The sequence below is a fragment of the Chiloscyllium plagiosum genome, chromosome 20 (genome assembly GCF_004010195.1).
Source record: "Chiloscyllium plagiosum isolate BGI_BamShark_2017 chromosome 20, ASM401019v2, whole genome shotgun sequence".
Taxonomy (NCBI): domain Eukaryota; kingdom Metazoa; phylum Chordata; class Chondrichthyes; order Orectolobiformes; family Hemiscylliidae; genus Chiloscyllium; species Chiloscyllium plagiosum.
Window position 1 is genome coordinate 32,960,539 of NC_057729.1, and position 20,789 is coordinate 32,981,327.

The following is a 20,789-nucleotide window of genomic DNA, read 5'->3' on the forward strand; positions in this document are numbered from 1 at the left end:
CACTCTACATGTTACCGGAACTGGGAGCCGTCAGTTCTCGTAGAGCGGTTGCCAACAACCCACGCTCGGCGGTTAAACGTAACCCCGGAGCAGACTCACCGAACTGGAGACTTTTCCAGCTGATATACTCTTTTCCAGATATAAACATTCATGTGAACAGCAGAGCAAGGCTAAAAAACACATTCCATTCTGGTTACATACAGATAAGAAGATTCACACGGGGAGGTGTGTAATAAGATTCACACGGGACTAAGCAACACCTCCATTCCGGTTAGATTCACACATGTATTGGGACACAATTTTAACCCTTTCACCACATGGTGTCATCTGCAAACTTACTAACTGTACCTCTTATTCTCGCATCCAAATCATTCAGGTAAATGACAAAAAGTAGAGGGCCCAGCACCGATCCTTGTGGCACTCCACTGGTCACAGGCCTCTAGTCTGATAAACAACCCTCCACCACCACCCTCTTTTACCTTTGAGCCAATTCTGTATCCAAATGGCTAGTTCTCCCTGTATTCCATGAGATCTAACCTTGCTAATCAGTCTCCCATGGGGAACCTTGTCGAACACCTTACTGAAGTCCATATAGATCATATCTACTGCTCTGCTCTCATCAATCTTCTTTGTTACTTCTTCAAAAAACTCAATCAAGTTTGTGAGATATGATTTCCCACGCACAAAGCCATGTTGACTATCCCTCATCAGTCCTTGCCTTTCCAAATACATGTACATCCTGTCCTTCAGGATTTCCTCCAACAACCTGCCCACCACCGAGGTCAGGCTCACCGGTCTATCGTTCCCTGGCTTGTCTTTACCGCCCTTCTTAAACAGTGGCACCACGTTAGCCAAGCACCAGTCTTCCGGCATCTCATCTGTGACTACCGATGATACAAATATCTCAGCAAGAGGCCCAGAAATCACTTCTCTAGCTTCCCACAGAAGATTTGCGAGGATGTTCTGTATGTAATCCACTTGGCTCGAAGCAGAGAATGATGTATATATTTAATCCTGTGCGATTTTACTTTTAGTTAATATAATACCTTACCATATAACAATTCAAAATTTATCTACTTAAGGTGGTCAAAAAATCTCAAAACATGACAAAAACTACTCAAGTTATGTAGAATTAGCCTTCAGTAGATGCCAGCAATACTGATGGAGTGTTCTTCAGCTTATGTGTTAAACTGCAGCCCTTTCATTTATTTTGATAGTTTAAATATAAGAACATAAGAACTAGGAGTAGGAGAAGGCAATTCTGCCCTTCAAGCCTACTTCAGTATTTAACATAATCATGGCTGATCTCATCTAGGCTCAAATCCACTTTCTTGCCCACTCCCTGTGTCCTTTACCACATTACTAATTAAAAATCTGATTACCTTCTCCTTATATTTATTCAGTGTATTGGTGCCCACCATGCCCGGGGGTAGTGAATTCTACAGATTCATGACCTTTTGTGAGAACTAATTCCTCCTATTTTAAATTTGCCACCCCTTAGCTTAAAACTGTGACCACTCACTCTAGAATGCCTCACAAATGGAACCATCTGCTATATGTCTATTTTATCATCCTCTTTAGAATCTTATATATCTTTAACAATTAGATCTCTCACCTTTCTAAACTTTAATGAGTATCGGCCTAAACTGTTCAATCTCTTCTCCTAAGACAAGCTTTTCATTTCTAGAATCAATGTATTGAACTTAAAGATGCTGATCAAGGATAATTGAAGAAAAGCCAGGAAATCCTATTGTTTTTGCCACCCCACTCCTCTCTGACTAACAGCATCAATAATAGATTAACTGCTCATTCATGCTACTGTTGTAGTTTTCTGATAGCTTGTTGTCACATTGGCTGTGGAGCAACAGTGACTACAGTGCAAAATAACACAAAGTTCATGAAATACTTTGGGACATTCTTGTGAGGTATGATGAAGTGCTATATTACTTCAAGTTCCTTCTTGCCTACATGATCCCTCAATATGGGTGTAACCATATAAAGCACTTAGTTATCTTCATTCACATAAATACAGGTCAGTCTGGCAAAGATAGCCCTTGCAGTAAAAGGTGCTTTCTGAGATTAATCCTGATTTTGTTTTTCACGAATAATGACCCTTGCATAATTATTGTGGTAACTTGAAATCATACTCTTGATCAACTTTCTCTATTCTACTCAGTATCTGAAATTGCTACCTTAAGCCCACTCCAATTTAGCTCCTGTCAACACTGAAGAAGTTGAGCTTTTCTAATCTTTCCTCAGTTTTCTGCCATTGAGGGTAGGTCTTGCAAACTTTTACTGCATGCTTTACAGTGCCTAGATCTTTCCCTTTCAGTGACCAGACCTGAATGCAGCACTTACAATGAACCTAATGAGAACACCACAGAGCTTTGCTATGACAGCGTCAGATTTATCTTCTGCTGTTTTGATAATATTGTGTAGCATTCTGTTTTTCTGTTGGTATTTTAAAGCAGTGTTTAATTCATTCCATACATTGATTAAATCTATGTCAGCTGTAAGAACCACTTGTGAAAATGTTTCAAGGAATTGAAATTCTTTCAAACTTCTGGGATTCTAAACTAAAACATCATAAAATTTATATTATGAACAGTTTTATGATATTTACAGTTGGTGAAAAGTAACTTGTACCTGACTAATATGGACCAGCTGTTTAAGTCCTACCACACCAGCCCCCACTCACTAACCATTCAAGCACATAATTATATCAAATTTTGTTACAGTCTTTGTTTGATAAATTTAAAGTAATTAGGACCAGAAATGAATTAAATCATTTTGCTGTAACTGTTCAATTTGCCTTCCCAACAGGACTGCAAATTTAATAGACAAAAGGTAAGTCAAAACTACATAATCATACAGAAATTAATAACATAGTCTGAATATCTAAAATTGACTGGCAACACCAGTCAATAGTTACTCTTTGCAATCACTCAGTGGAATTCTGTAAACTCACTTTTAAGGCACTCGGATTTTGGATGAATAGTTCATTAAAAACTGCTGGTCCAAAGCAAAAATCAATAGCACCAACATTTTAAGAACTAAAAACTTCTCACCTTTTAACGCACTGATATCTATTGAAGCCTAGACAAGAAGCCTGTTGTTGTGCGCAAAAGCCAAATACAGTGAATGTGGATCAGCGCTAGAATATATTCACTGATCCAATGGGCCAGTTCAATTTCGACTGTCACTGGTCCAATGCCAAATTCACTAGCTTCTAACAGACCACTGTTAATTCTAAGCGCTGTTAAAGGCATAGATAGCTTTTACCATCAGTCAAAAACTTATTTTACCGGAATTTGTCATTCCATAATTTTCATTGCAACAACTGTATCTTTCAGTCTATAATGTGACTAATCAATCTGCAGCAGTTGTCAAAATCTTGATCAGTTGAATTTCAGTTAGCAAAATGAGATTGCTGTACCCATTCAGTTGAAATGGGTACAAAAAATTTAAAAATGCTGTTATTTTAATTGGTGAAAAGTTGATTTCAATCAGAAATTGAATTCAATCAATGGATTAAAATGTATGTGTATAAAATAATGGATTTTGTAACACATGCATTTGCAAATAATGTTATTTGTCCTATCTGGTGTATAATCAAATCTCACAAAATAGATATACTGTGGGTTACCAGTATGTAAAAGCATAACTCGACTGTTAGAAATTCCTTCCTTCGCTATTTCAGTCAAATGTTCAATTTAAATAAATTGGGAACTTAATGAAAATATCACAGGAAGGCATTTCTGGCTGATTCATTAAACTTTCATATGCTATTATCTCAGTGAAATTTCAGTGCCAATACATTACAAAATATTTTAGATTTTTAATTATAAATGTAAGTAACATTGTGAAAACTCCAAATTGACACTTCTGAACAAGTTATACAAAATATGAATTGCTTTCAGGGTGCATTAGGTGACTCGGTTGTCATTCAAAAAGAACCATCGAGTCACACCAAGCTCTTAATTGTAAGTCTACAGGACAAACAGCAGCGTAGATTTGATTTGCTCAATGCCTAATTTTTCAATGCATTACTACATCCTGTTGTGTATCTACAGTGGAAACTCAATTATCTGAACGAGATGGGCGGGCACTGTTTCGTTCGTATAATCGATTATTCGTAAAATCGATTAAATGCCTTTCCGCTGGGGCTCGGAGTTTTAAAGTCTGCTCCTCGTTCAGGAGACGAGCAGCAGCACACCGTCTAACACCGCGCCCCCCCGACCCCCATCTAACACCGCCCCCTGCCACCCTCCTCTGTCCACCCCTAGCCCCTCTCTGGGGCATCTGGACTGCACACCAACAACAAGACTGCTGCTGCTGCAGCTGCCTTTGTGGGGTAAGTCTCCAAATAGCACACAGACACAGCTACACACAACTTTACAGTACATCCCTCAGTAGAACTCCAGGGAATGTGTGGGGAGAGAGAGAGGGGGTGGGAGGTCAGTTATTTGGAGACGGCGTCTGTTTAATCACTGTTGGAAACACATCTTTGATGTAATGTTTCCATTAGGACCTCGAGATCTCCTTCGGATAATCCGATTTTTGGATAATTGAGGTTCCCCTGTATTTAATGCTAGTCATTGACTAATCATCTGAACTCTATTTAATGACTATGGCCTGTGGGGATTTATAACTACAGAACAGTCGGCAAATTGACTCAATGTGAAAGCTGGTAAATTTTAGTGTGAAATGGCTTGTGTCTATCACAGAGGGATTGGCAAAAGTGGCCAAATTTGTCATTATGTTTTCATAAAGCAATATCTTTCAACATGAAAACAATGCAGCAAAGTTAAAGTATGTGGAGCTGGACTTAAACAAGCTCCTAAAATTCTGGTAGGAGCAAGGATACTAGACACTCAAACTAAGCCTGTTAAGCATTGGGTCACAGGATTTCTGCTTTCAGTGATAGTCCTTTGCAAATAAACCATAAGTAATGAGTCTAAACAAAGCAGGATTATATTTCCTGCTCGTTCCTCAGATAAAATTGTGCTTCATTACATATTTAAGGGTCTTGCATATAACTGTAATTCTAAAACGTTTATTGTCTTAGTCATTATCACATTTCATTAATTAATGTTCCTTTGGAAATTATGACTGCTTGTATTTCACTAAGTTGTATCCTTATCAATACTATTGGTACAAAGAAGTGAGAATAGCTGAACAGTCATATGTGTATGTACATCACATAGAAAATACTATTTTATAATAGTGACCCTGTGAATGTACTGTTGCAAAATAGCATGCTTTGTTTTGAAAACCTTTGACTTCAAAGCTAAATTCCTTGGAGCTCAAATTTGATTAGCAGCTTCAAAAATGTCACATGCAAAATAGCAACGGTTGGCTTGAATGCCCTTACCTTTACCAGTATATTCGATGTTCATATCTGACTCATCAACATTCTCTAAATTATTCAGTTTTTCACTCTTTGTTAATTTCTGATTGCAGTTTTCGTAAGATTTTGACTGGTTGATTGTGACAAGTTTCTCAACATTCTTCATCTTTGCCTGTTTCAAAAAGAACACAAAATGTTATTTTAAATATGATGATGGAGACAGTAAAAACTGAAAGAACTGTGGATGCTGTAAATGAGAGTTAATGTTTTGGGTCAAGTGACTCTTCTTCAGAACCACGTTCTGAGAAAGGGTCACTTGATCCAAAATGTTAACTCTGATTTCTCTCCACAGATGCTGCCAGACTTGCTGAGCTTTTCCAGCAATTTCTATTTTTGGCTATTAAGGAAACAGTATTCACTGCTCTATACAGGTGGAGTTCAAAAGCATTAAACTCAACATCAATTTTCTAGACTTATACTCTAACTGAATTCTTGTTTCATCATTAAACAAAAGTAACCAATAAATTATTTTGATCAGCCATCATAATACTTTTAAGATGTACTGTATTTGTCCTATTTAACAAATAGGATATTAAATTATTTCAAGTATTAGAACTTCACGTGTATCTTATTAAATTATCAGATAAAGACTCCAACAAAATAATTATTTCTAAACAGTCATCCTTATGTTTGAAATCAACAGAAAACTGTGGTTTCTTGCTAACAGTTAGAACCACTGAGAACTCCAAAGTCAAGGTTCCTTCACCTGCTACATAAATACCTGTACATAAAATCTACAACAATTTTGACATTATTTTGTATGAAAATAATCAGATCCCAAATCCAATCAGGAAACCTGAGTAGATTCTTTAGAACAGCCAGAAACTCTTCAAGGATAACTTAAACATGATACTTTACAGTTGCTTTGAAAATCTGTTTTAAATAAAAGTCAAAGGCAAACTTACCAAAAAAACACAAACACTGAACACACTAAACCGGTTATGAAAAACAAAACTGTCGATAACTTTCCAAACATCAGCTGATCCTGAAAACTGGGAAATCTTACTGTCTGAGTTTCTGCCATACATAGCGACCACACAATGAAAATGCTGTCCATTCAAAAACATTTGAAAACTTTTTTTCACAGCATCAGAGTGCACAAATGATATCATACCCTAGTGGTGAAGTAACTGAATAGATCCAAATAATAGCTGTAGGGCAGAGGACCAGTACACAGCTATTGTAGTCCTGTTTTACTGTGGACTTTTGATGAGTTAATTCAAAAACATTTTAAGCTGTCAAAACATGAGTGATTTCAGTACTGTAACAGTTTGCTTTCACTTTCAGCATGTACACCAAATCTCACAACATTCAAGTACTTCAGTGACTTTCATTTGGTATTTCAGTTCAACTTAAATTCATTTAAAAGAAATGTACTAATTATCATTTGCAGTTTCAACTACATTTGTCTTCAAGGCTATGAAAATTTTGATATGTAAACTACTCAATTAATCATGCTCTCTCACAAACAGGACAGCTTTGTAAGGCGATCTCAAATAGAAAATAACAAAATACAAAAAGCTAAAATGCGAGAAGGTTACTCACACAAAAAAATCCCCTTTTACGTTTATTGGTTGGGAAATTTTCTTTAAAAAAGAACCCTCAAATATGTTACAAAATAAATCTGAATAAAGATGAGCAAGTTCTGTTAGCAATGTAGAAATATTTGTGGATTATAAGACCATAAGACATAGGAGCAGAAATTAAGCCATTCAGCCCATTTAGTTTGCTCTGACTAATAGGTTTTTCAACCCCATTTTCACGCTTTCTCCCTGTAACCTTTGATCCCCTTGGCAATTAAGAACTTATCTACCTCTGTTTTATTGTGTATTCTTTACACAATGAAGTTATTCCCCTAACCACACGCCACCTTTTACACTTGGCTGATTAATTGACAAGATCCTTTCTGAAATATTAGCCAACTGGATAGTTTATCCTTCATGAGACCACAAGAGAGGACTTGAACTTTAGCAAGACTTTAGACCTGGTTGCCAACAACCTCAATATCGAGGACTTTTTCTTTAAAGCATTTAAAATAAATGTGGAAATGAATATAGAGACCTGGAAAAGGATTCCTGATGCTCAACAGTTACTAGGTTGAAGAACCAGTAATTATATAGTACTTTTATGTTACAGGCATTAACATTGATTCCACATAACAGAGTAGGAGCTCATGATATAGGAGGCAACATACTAGAATAAATAGAGAATTGAGAACCTGGCACCAATAAAAATGTGCAAAAATTGATCTTTTTCAAATTGACAGGAAGTGACAAATGGGGTCCCACAGGAGTTAGAGCTGGGCCCTCAACATCTATATCAATTATTTAGATGAGGGAACTAAATGCATGGAGGCTAAATTTGCAGATGACACAAACATGGGTAGGAAAGTGTGTTGTGAAGGTGGCAGCCTACCAGAACGAAGTAGATGTGTTAGATAAATGGGCAAAAATTTGGCAGATGGAACGCAATGTGGGAAAATGTGAAGCTATTCACTTCCACAGGAAGAATAAAAAAGTATTACTCAAATGGAGAATGATTGCAGAATTCCAAATTGCAGAGGAGTCTAGATGTTCTAGTGCATGAGTCACAATAGATTCAAACGCAGTAACTGCATAAAAAAGGCTAATGTGATGCTAGCAATTATTACAAGAGGAAATGAATATATAAATAAAGATGTAATGTTTGAGGTATATAGGGCAATGTTGAAACCACATCTTGGTTCCTGTGAACAGTTTTGATCTTCTTATTCAAAACAAGATATACAGTGGAGGCAGTTCAGAGTAAATTTATCAGATTGATATCTTGAATTGGGATGTTGCCTTAGGAGGGAAGACTGGACAACTTGGGTTTGTTATCACTGGACTTTAGAAGAGCAAAGGGTGATTTAATTGAAATTTATAAGGTTCCGAATGGAATTGATAAAATGGATGTGGAAAGGATGTTTACTATTGGACGTGCATTGAGAACTAGAGAACACAATTTTAAGATTAGGAATTGATTGATCTTTTAGGACAGAGATGAGAGAATTTATTTTTCTCTCTCAGAAGGTCACTCGACTTTGGAATTCTGTGCCTCAGAAGGGTGTGAAGGCAAGGTGCTTGAATATATTTATGGCTGCTTTTAATGGATTCTTGTTGGGAAAGTGAATCAAAGTTACTGGTGATAGAAGGGAATGTGGAATTTACAATACAAACAAATCAGCCATGATTATATTGAATGGTGCAGTACGCTTAAAGGGCTGAATGGCCTACTTCTGCTCCTAATGTACGTATCAGAAAGATATAAAGTTTGATGAGGAAAGTAATACACTGCATCTATATTAATGATTGCTTTTCTTGCATGCTCCTGAAATGAGGAGGTGAATAGCATTGTGCAAGAAATAAATAAGGAAATTGATGACAGATTGCAGAGGTTAACCATTCTCTGGTTACTGGCCAGCATGGTATTCAGTTGTATATTAGATAAGCAAAATATAAACATATAATATGAAGAAGTAAAAACCTACTAATAGAGTGGGGATCCAAATTGTGGTAATCCACAGTGGCCTTTAAAAATCTGCTGTGTTCTCCCTGAGACTGGCTCTTTTAATGCGTCACCTCCATCATAACAATTGTTCCTCAATCCCCAACCAATCAATCCTCCTCCTGTGAACCATCACAATATACCCTTTTCCAGAATCCTGAGCAACTTTATTCAACAAACCATCCAATATCATATACAAACATTAAGTATTCACCTTTGAGCATCACTTTTGTGGCTGTGTCTGATGCATTGACTGCAGAATGACTAGTGGAATATTGCTGATTTTCAGTGGGGAATGTGACAGATAGGATAACTTTGAACAATTCTTGGGGTCAAAGGCCCAGAATTGGACAGTACTACCTTGGCATAAGCACTACTATTCTGGGCTGACCAGCTCAAACGCAACAAGAGTGGCAGCGTTTAGAGTAGAAATGGGTCCATTCTGAAAGTGAAGAGAAAGTTTATATTTCATGGATCCACTGGCACTCCCCTGGAAGGGGCTTACAACAATGATAGTAATCTGTTGGAGGACAGAGTGTTAGATTGTGAGAGCCTGACAGTCCATTTGAGCATTGAGGTCTGCAGTTATGTTGGAAGGATTCATACTTTGCATGGCGGCAAACATGAATCTCATGACATCCATCTGAGTTTACAATACAGCATACACAGCTGAGGTTGTACAAGACACTAATGAGGCCTCTTCTGGAGTATTATTTAGACAGACAGGGTTCAGAAGAGATTTAACAGGATGTTGCCGGGTATGGAAGGTTTAAGTTATACAGAAAGGCTGAATAGGCTGGGACCTTTCCTTACTGGAGCGTGGGAGGTTAAGAGATGACCTTACAGAGGTCTACAAAATTATGAAGGGTATAGACAGGGTTAATGGATTTCAAGACCAGGGGCATATCTTTAAGGTGAGAAGAGAGACATTTGAAAAAGACACAAGGGGCAAATCTTTTACACAGAAGGTGGTTCGTGTGTGGAGCGAACTTCCTGAGGAAGTGGTAGATACAGGCACAATTACAACATTTCAAAGGCACTTAGTTCAGCACATGAATTGGAAAGGTTTGGAGGGATATGGACCAGGAGCAGGTAGGTGGGAATAGTTTAGTTTGGGATTATGTTCAGCATGGACAGGTAGGACTAAAGGGTCTATTTCCGTGCTGTATGACTCTATGATGGGTGGCTTCTGCATGTGCTGCAATGGAAGCTGATCCATTGGCCACCAGATGTCATTAATGGGTTTGCAAATGCTGTCATGAAGTTGAATTCCAAGTCAGAAAAGGGTGGACCCAAAGCTCTGTGTGAAATCCTAGATTACAGCTGAAGTCAATGCTCCTTTACAGTGACAATGGCAATAAGCCTGCTAGTTTACTAAGAATCTTGTGCGAACTAAACAGCATTCTCCTGCATGTCGCCCCACTGACACTCATATTTGGTGCCTTCGCAGCAGATTTCCTCTGCGGTCTCACCCTGTGGAACTGGCATGCAGACTGTCTCTCATCACTGGTATGCTGCAGTCCATTCATATCCAATTCACATTTGCAGATCCTGTTTATACTACCTTCTAAAGAATGCACAACGTATTTATCAAAGCTGGTGGTTGTGAGTTTCAGATCAAGTGACAGTACCTTTTGTGCTCAGAGATGCAGTGTTGCTCTTTCCCCTTTCTCACGAGGCTGCACTCATTAGACAGGGGGCAGCAGATCTTCAGTGTCAGAAAGCATAAATGCAAAATGGAAATGGAGTCTCCATGAAAATGTGTTTAGATGGAATAAGAGAAATCAGTGCTCATCCCATCTCCAGCTTTCACTTTATGCCAGAAAGCAGGATGAGAACAAAGTTGGATCTCAGAGGAGATATACAGCAGGAGTGTGGCATACACTGATTTTTTTTCAATAATGCTGGATGCAAAGAGATCTTTCAGCAACATCAACATGTTCAGGATTGCAGAGTAATAACATTGAAATGAAGGCCAGGGGAACTGCTCCAATGTGACCAAACTCAAACGTATTCAAAAGGTGAAGTAATCAAATTCTCCCCATCGGTTCAGATTTCATGAGCTGAAAAATGTGTTGCTAGAAAAGCGCAGCATGTCAGGCAGCATCCAAGGAGCAGGAGAATCGACGGTTCGGGCATAAGCCTTTCTTTAGATTTCATGATGCTTATATTTTCTAGTAAGGTCACTAAATATAGCAAGCATTGAAGATTGCTATGTGACACCTGAGAGATGGAATTAAATTGAAAGAGCCCCATAGGAAGAATGCTTTAAATTGCTATTGTTATTTTTGATTCATTTGATTTTTTTGTTTCTACGTTATGTTTTAGGAATACAGTACCATATATAGAAACAGAAAGAGCTGAGAGGATGTGATGGAGCTGTGCAGGAAGTTAATCAGGCCACAGTTGGAGTGCTGCATGCGGTTCTGGCCAACATACAGTAGGAAGGATGTGACTGCACTAGAGGGGGTGCAGAGGAGATTCACCAACATGGTACCCAGGCTGGAGTGTTTCAGCGACAAAGAGAGTTGAGGTTGTTTTCCTTGGAGCTGCAAGGGCTAAGGGGATCTTGACTTAGATTTATAAAATTATGAGGGATGTAGATATGGAAGATAGGAATAAAACATCTCCCCTTAGTATAGGTGTCAATAACCACAGTGCATAAACTTAAGATAAGGGCAGGAGGATTAGAAGAGGTTTGAAGAAAACTTTCTATTGCCCAGAGGATGGTGGGGATCTGGAACGTACTTCCTGAAAAGATGACAGAGGTGGGAACCATTACAATATTTAAGAGGTATGGAGATTAACACTTGAAAAGCTATAGCATACAAAACTACGGTCCAAATGATGGAAAATGAGATTAGAGTGGATAGGTGCTTGATGACTGGCATGAACACGATGGGCTGAAGGGCTTCTTTCCATGCTGTAAAACTCTATGACCTTAAGTTATAATACTCACCCACTGGACAGTGTAAGCAATAATATTATGTTTGCTTCCTGGAGGAACAGCAGGATAGTGAAGAGAAATGTAGGAAAGACACATATTGGGCCACTTTGGTTTGAACAATACCAGTGGAATCTGCCCTTCTCATGGGAAATATTTTGCATTGAGTTAACATACATGATGATAATGGACTTAAAGACCATGTCAATCAGAAGTGCCACACCAACTCTGACTGCAATAGACACTAGCAAATTTTGAAACTAGCTAATTTCAGACTGCCTCTGAGGACACCAGCAATATTTGCTGATTTGCCATGCATCAAACAAGCCATAGGTACTGTTTGCTAAATATTACTAAAATACCCTCTTCCCTGTAGATCTTCACCACTGGTAAAACTGAAGGAGCTGGCGCTGATGAGGGAAACAAAAGGGCCATCACAATCAGAAATGAAACCTTTCTGGACTCGACGAGACCAGATCACTGTACAGGATGGCATATTAATATACCGAGTAAGAGTGATGGTTCCGAGCAAAGGTCACTGCCACATACTGGCTGAACTCCACCAGAGTCATCCAAGGGTTTTCAAAATGAAGATGCTGGTGAGAAGTTATGTCTGGTAGCCAGTACTGGATGCTGGTGGAGCAGCGCCCAGAGTGCCAACAAGGATAAAAATTACTACCAGTAACTCTCCACAATTGTGGAAATGACACAGTAAACCATTGACTCAGTTACACATCAATTGTGCTGATCCTTTCATAGGCTCTGTCTTCTTAGGCATTGTGGACGCTCATTCAAAATGTTTGGATGTGTACAGACTTGTTCATCAACACACAGGGACAAAGACTGAAAAACTTGAGCATTTTTTGGAATACATGGACTCCCGGAGGTGTTGGTCACAGATAATGGGCCATTAATTACCAACAGGGAATTCTAGTATTTCCTGAAGTCACATGGTATTCGGCGTATAAGGGTAGCTCCATACTATTCATTGCCCAATGGAAGAAAACACAGTCCAAACGTTGAAGTCTATAGCTTCAATCAATACCAAACTGCCCTGGTTTTTGTTTGATTATTGGATCACCCCTTATGCAATTACAGGAATAGATTAGATTAGATTACTTACAGTGTGGAAACCAACAAGTCGACCCAACAAGTCCACACCAACCCTCTGAAGAGCAACCCACCCTGACCCATTCCCCTACATTTACCCCTTCACCTAACACTTAACAATTCACCTAACCTGCACATTTTTGGACTGTGGGAGGAAACCGGAGCACCTAGAGGAAACCCATGCAGACACGGGAAGAATGGCAGACACGGGGAGAATGTGCAAACTCCACACAGACAGTTGCCTGAGGCAGGAATTGAACCCTGGTCTCTGGCGCTGTGAGGCAGAGCTGCAGCAGAGTTGCTAATGGGGAGAAGATTCTGCACTGAACTAAACTTGATCCTCCTGGACCTGGGGGACGATGAAATGGTATCAGAAATACCAATGCTGGACACGAGACTCCTCGAAGCAGGAGAGGCAGCTTATTTTAGGGGACAAAGATTGTTGTCAAAACCATGGGAATGGCGCTGCATGGATAAGCGGCATGGTTAACAGGAGATCAGGTCCTATGATGTACAAAGTCCAGGTTGGTGATGCAGTCCTGAACAAGCGTGTAGAACACATGAAAGTTGCAAGCTTGCAAACAAGGCAGGAGCAAAATATACCCGGCCCTTCAGACCATCTGGCAAGGGTATTGGAACCCATGGTTTCTCCCACTCTGCTTAGCATTGAAGAAAACTCGGAGGACAAAATAGACATGGCAGATATCACAACCTTGTAGTGATTGGAATAAGGTCAGTCAGGTGGACCCTCATAGAATATGACTGCGCTGACTGGGGCTGTTAATCTGGTGCAATCATGGAATCCTGGCTGACAGATATAAACAGGAGTTTAGGGGTTCTGTTCACCTTTCTGAGCTAGCTGGATCAATGTCATTTCTATGCAGATGTAAAAAAAAGACTATCTTGGCGATGGAATACCCGACCTTCATGGAGTTATTTCATTTTTAATGGTATATCTTTTTAAATATTAAAATAATTGTAATTAAAAACAAAATGTAAAGTAATCTATGTTCTGATATTATTTAAAATATAGTTGAAATACTGAAAGGTCACATTTCCTGGCCCAAAGACATAGGCTATGGTCAGTTTTAGGTGAGGAATTATTTTGCATGAAAGACTGATGAAGATAAATAATTGATCGAGGATACTTCGACATAATAAGTATGTAAAATTCATACATTCTCAGTCTTCTTTTAAGGCATATAATTTTCAACCAGATCATGAATGCTTCTGGTTTAAAAAGTGAAGTCTGGAATTGGACCTTCCCCTTTGAGGCGGAAACTGAGAGTCAGGACAGCTCTCCCGATGTTGTGATCCCACCTTGTAATCTGCAGTGCCGATACTGTTTGCTTCATTGGGTGACAGGGATAGGATGAATTTGGGCCTTCCACCAACTCTTGAAGCAGACCCAAGACAGAAATGAAGGTGGCTAGATCTTGAGGTGGCCCGGCTAAAATGCGAGTCTTCAATCACTGGAACGTCTGCTCAGATTGTACTCTAGTATTATCAGTGCTTAGTTCTCCTCAACTCTCATCTATCCCCATACCATCCATGTCCCCTTACTCCACCAACCACCTCATCCCCTCCATAAGCTGTAAGTCTCTCATTTTCCCCTGCTCTCTCTCATAAATCTCATGGTACTTCATCTAATACATAGCATGAACAGAACTCGTGAGCCCTATAATAACATTGGGAAATCTTTGAGGTGCTCATGAGGGATCAACAAAAACAAACTACTATTCAAAAATTACTTCAAAAAGTAAATTTCTCTTAGGAACTCATACCGTCAATCTAAACAAACCTACATTCAGAATACCTGTTGACCTGAATTGATTAGAGGGATCTGGAGTTCAACTAAACATTCAAAGTAAGATTACATTGCACAGCTGAGACACCAAGGCCTCCAGAGGTGAACACATTAAAGCCTATGAAGTAGTAGAATAGAAACTGCTTCAATGTCTGAACAGATAATTTGCTTATCAATAAAATTATCAAAGCACTGGATAAAACTGGTATGGTAAAAGCTGAATCTTGACAATGATTAATAAGGAAGAGCATTTTACCCAATGGATAATTTAATTTAAGTGTATCTGAATAATTTTTTCTGCTTTCACAATGCTAACCATTATAATGGTCATTTACCTTTACTGAATAAAGTCTTATCATCTATCACTGCACTCAAAATATTCCATTTATCAAACAGCAAACATTTCAGCATTATCTAATTTTAAAGCTACCTGTCAAAAGGCTCCCAACTCCATAAAGGGCCTCCCCCATAGTTCACCACACCACCAAGCTGGCATGAACCATTTTCCTCTCAGACATCTGCCCAACTGGTTGGCATCACAATATAAACACTGGAATTGCACTCTACACATGTCCCAAAAATAATATTTGATGAGAACTGGATCAGGAATCACAGGATTGCATCTTGCTCATCACTTCTCCCTGACCTGACATGGGTGAATCTAGGGTCAGCATGCTAAAATCTATAGGTCTATATGTTATAAAATTGCAAAGTCTCTCTTTCAGTGCTTCTTTTGTTCATTGTTTTTCTTCTGTTACTTTTCAGGGTTCACTTTTTGTTCGAAGAGAAAAACACAGTCACTGTAAATTGAGAAATGTGAGCACTGGTTATTCTGGTGAACAAATCAAGTTCCACGTAATAGCAAACACCCAAAAACTACATTTGCAAGATGGGTAATTTGTTTCAGGGGATGAATGGTACTATTCTGAGTTCTATAATTTCATCCGCTAATAAAAGCAAGCATTTTCATGAAGCTCTGTTTTAAATAAATGGGGAGGTTCCTGTGAACTATTCAGACTTCCTAGTCTATATTATTAGGAAAGATCAAAAACAAAGAATTCTAGTTTTTTCAAATATTTTATGTTTCACTAGCATCGATTTGAAATGTTCCCAATTTAACTTTACATGCAAAGTTTGTAAAGTGGAACAAAGAACCTATACACATGGTTTTCACTCTTCGGTTGAGACACAGATGCCGAGTTTGTCCAAAGCCACACTGGCTGCATTCTTTTCAATTTTACTTTGATTGCTAAATATAAAAGCACTTTTTATAAGTCTTGTGACTCTTCAGTGAAGTTAAATCACAACTTTGTGCACTTTAAAAAAATGTAGAGTTACCCCATCACGGGATCTGGCTTAGTAGTCAAGTTTCAAAGAAGTCTTCAGAATTTCTGAAAAATTATCATATTGGATTTATTGTTTGCTGTCAATAACTAAACTCAGTGATGACAAAAATTTAGGCAGTCATCAGTTGATTTATTTTGATTGGGAAAATCAGTTGCTGTGTTTTGTTTATTTCAAAAGAGGAAAAGCATGGAATAAAGAAAAACCGTATCAATCACTTCCAAAAACACCACCAAATTGTGCTTGGAGTATTTTAGCTGACATATATTGTGCAAACATCTCACACAAATCAGTAGCACCTATTTCTTCCCAATCAACCTATCTTCAGCCACTGCTTATATTTATCATGGATTTATTCTTTAACAGCAGGCAAAAAGGAGCAGAAATGCTGGCAGATTGCCAAGGGTTTCTTTGCACTTTTGATATCACAGAAAGAGTTGTATGGAAATGATTGACTGTGGGCCAAAATACATTTCCCCAAGTGGCAACTTCTAATCAAATGAAACTAATCTAAATTCAGTTTGGATTTGAATAAGGTAACCAATTGTATTCAAAGATGTCAGCATTAATGGTGAGCAGTGCCTGCACACACACACCATGGGTGTTGGGGATAAAATAAGCACTACCGCACTTAGGTGGTAGTGTGGGGGTTAAAATTTTAAAAAAAAGAAAAAAAAAGAAAAAAATATAAACAGGAAAAGAAAAAAAAAATGGTGAGCAGTGCTAGGTGCAGCAATCATTAATCAGTGACTACTCAACTGCTTGCACTGAATCACACCTGCCTGTGGTCTTCTCCTGCCAAACCGATTTAAATGCATAATGTACTGGTGAACTGCACGTGTCAGACACAGTTTACAAAACTTGATTTACTGGGGCCAGGCTGTAACTGTTTCTTCTGTAACAGGTGAGGTAAGCTTCAAGTTGTTTTATGTTCGTAACTCAAGATTATTTTGATTACAGAATGGGTGCCATCTTCTTTTGCCATGATTCAACTATTGAGATGATGGCAATACCATTACTGTGCTGAAAGTTGGATGAAATATCAACATTTTGATATAACTTGATTTACCTAAATGGTTTGCATTTGAAAGTGAGGGGTAAGGTTGATGTCAATGAAAAGGGGTTTTGCAAAATTTGATAAGAATTATAGCAAGCTTCAGAGGAACATGGGCAGGATGCGTGAAGTAAAAAAAAATCAAAGATTAGAAGTTCAAATTTAACAAAAATAAATTGAAGGGTGTCGAGAAACAGAGGGGCCTAGGGGTTAAAATAAATAATTTGTTAAAAAATGTATTAGATAAACATATAATGGGAGGGGGGAGGATCCAGTTATCGTGATCCATATAGGTACCAATGATTTGCAGGACATGCAAAGAGGATCTCCAGTCAGAATGAGGAGCTAAGGCCCAAATTAAGAAAAAGAACCTCAAAGGTATATGTCTGGGTTATTACTTGCGCTACATACAAATTGGCAGAGGGTAATTAAGACTAAAGAAATGAATATCTGGGACTGGTGTGGTAGAAGTGGGTTTTGCTTTGTGGGACACCAACACCAGCACAGGGGAAAATGGAGGCTGTACTGTGGGGATGGTTGACACCCGAACCAGCTGACGGGAGTAGAGAGAGTTTTAAATTAGTGAGGGAAAGGGGTAAAATCTGGGAAGAGTTAGTAAGTCAAGGAGTAGAGACAAGGGAAGACAGACAAACATTAATACAGGAAATGATAAAAAGCATGTGGCAAGAGGGTATAGAGAGTACAAATCCAAGAGTGAATCAGCAATAGACTAGAGATCACAAAAATAATAAAGAGGGCAAAACAAGAGACTCTGTATCTGTATGCATGGAGCATTCAAAACAAAAATGATGAACTGACAGTGCCATTAAATAAATACAATCTGATAGATATTTAGGCGATGTGACAGGAGGATGATATAGATTGTGACTGGAATATTGAGGAGTAAATTGCATTTAGGAAGGTCAGGCAGGAAGCTAGGCAAAGAATGGAATATAGCTCTGTTAATTAATTCTAGTATTAGCAATAGAAAGAGGTAACCTAATTTCAAGAAACCAGAATGTAGTAGCGGTCTAGGTAGAGATGAGAAATTACGAAAGAAAAGACATAATTTGTGAGAGTGATGTACTGTACAATGAATAGTAACCACATGATATGTTGGAATCCAAAAGAATAAATAGTGAAAACTTAACAGAAGATTACGACAATAACCATGGAGGATTTTCACCTCCATATAAATTAATAAAATCAGATGGTCAAAGGTATCCTAGATATGGAGTTCACAGTGTTTTCAGGATAAATTCTTAGATAGCACACAGTGGAGGCATCCAGACAGCATCTAGTATTTTGAAATGAGATAAGATTTACTAACAACTTCAAAGTGTAATTGCCCTGAAGCAACAGCAATCATAATATGATTGAATTTTACAATCAGTTTGAGAGAGAGAAGATTGAGTCCAAGGCTAATACTTCAAATATATAAAGAAGGGCAATTAAGAGGGGGTGAAGCAGAGCGAGATGAAGTGAAATGGCAAAACGTATTAAGAGCTAAGTTAATAGAGATGTAGTGGCAGATGTTTAAGGGAATATTTCAAATTACACCGAATTTGTGAGAAAGTAAAAAATTAAGTAGAGGTCCCACGATCTATGGGTAACTAAAAACGTTAAAGATAGTATCAAATTAAAAAATAGCATATAATTGTGGAAAGTTGTGTGGAAGGTCAGAGACTGGGCAAAATATAAACAACTTCAAACAATTGCTGAAAGATTAAGAAGGAAAAGAAAATTAGAATGTAAGAGAAAGCGAGCTAGAAATACAAAAACAGATAGCAAGAGTTTCTGTAGATATTTTAAGGAGTTAACAAAGTGAGCAGTGGTCAGATAGAAATTGGGGGAAAAAACTGGAAAACAAAGATCTCAAATTGAATTGGTCAGATAGCTTGCATCAGTCTTTACTATAGAAGATACAAATAACTTTCATAAATAGCTATAAATTGGGAAATGGAAGGGAGAGAACTCAGGGAAATTACAATCACCAGAAAAATAGTAATGAGCAAATGGATGGAGCTGTGGATGAACAAATCCCTCTGCTCCAATCCCAACCTCACCATCAAGCCAGCGGATAAAAGGGGCACAGTGGTAGTCTGGCACATTGACCTCTACACCGCTGAAGCCAAATGCCAACTCGAGGACACCTCTTCCTACTGCCCCCTCGACCATGACCCCACCCCCCATCACCAAACCATCATCTCCCAGACCATATAGAACCTCATCACCTCAGGAGATCTCCCACCCACAGCTTCCAACCTCATAGTCCGGGAACCCCGCACTGCCCGGATCTACCTCCTTCCCAAGATCCGCAAGCCTGACCACCCTGGCCGACCCATTGTCTCAGCTTGCTCCTGCCCCACTGAACTCACCTCTACCTACCTCGACACTGTCCTATCCGCCCTAGTCCAGGAACTCCTCACATATGTTTGAGACACCACCCACTCCCTCCACCTCCTCCAAGACTTCCATTTCCCCGGCCCCCAATGCCTCATCTTCACCATGGATATCCAATCCCTCTACACCTCCATCCGCCATGACCAGGGCCTCCAAGCCCTCCGTTTTTTCCTCTCCCGACGTCCCCAACAGTACCCTTCCACTGACACTCACATTCTTTGGCCGAACTGGTCCTCACCCTTAACAATTTCTCCTTTGAATCCTCCCACTTCCTCCAGACCAAAGGGGTAGCCATTGGCACTTGTATGGGCCCCAGCTATGCTTGTCTCTTTGTTGGCTACGTAGAGCAGTTGATCTTCCGTAATTACACCGGCACCACTCCCCACCTCTTCCTCCGCTACATTGATGACTCGTGCTCCCGCAAGGAGGTTGAGCAATTCTTCAACTTCACCAACACATTCCACCCAGACCTTAAATTTACCTGGACCATCTCTGACACCTCCCTCCCCTTCCTGGACCTCTCCATCTCCATTAATGACGACCGACTTGACACTGACATTTTTTACAAACCCATCGACTCCCACAGCTACCTGGATTACACCTCTTCCCACCCTACCTCTTGCAAAAATGCCATCCCGTATTCCCAATTCCTCCGCCTCCGCCGTATCTGCTCCCAGGAGGACCAGTTCCACCGAAGAACACACCAGATGGCCTCCTTCTTTAGAGACGGCAATTTCCCTTCCTAATTGGTTAAAGATGCCCTCCAACGCATCTCGTCCACTTCCCGCACCTACGCCCTCAGACCCTACCCCTCCAACCGTAACAAGGACAGAACGCCCCTGGTGCTCACCTTCCACCCTACCAACTTTCGCATAAACCAAATCATCCGCCGACATTTCCGCCACCTCCAAAAAGACCCCACCACCAGGGATATATTTCCCTCTCCACCCCCTTCTGCCTTCCGCAAAGACCGTTCCCTCCGTGACTACCTGGTCAGGTCCACGCCCCCCTACGACCCACCCTCCCATCCTGCCACTTTCCCCTGCCACCGCAGGAACTGTAAAACCTGCGCCCACACCTCCTCCCTCACCTCCATCCAAGGCCCCAAAGGAGCTTTCCACATCCATGTACAGTGAAAGTTAACCCCATCTTTGTGCATCCAGGCCACCAGAAATGTTTTTGAACATTAGCC

The 20,789-nt window shown here is 39.5% G+C and overlaps 1 protein-coding gene across 4 annotated transcripts in view; it reads right to left on the bottom strand.

The window, feature by feature from the left end:
- The window catches only part of myt1b (myelin transcription factor 1b), a 182,419-nt gene that overhangs the window by 145,555 nt on the left and 16,075 nt on the right, over positions 1–20,789 (bottom strand). For all 4 annotated transcript variants that reach the window (XM_043710460.1, XM_043710461.1, XM_043710465.1 and 1 more), the window contains one exon: positions 5,375–5,522. In XM_043710460.1, coding sequence (XP_043566395.1) covers positions 5,375–5,516 — 142 coding nt within the window. In that variant the 5' untranslated portion in view covers positions 5,517–5,522. The remainder of the gene's footprint in view (positions 1–5,374; positions 5,523–20,789) is intronic.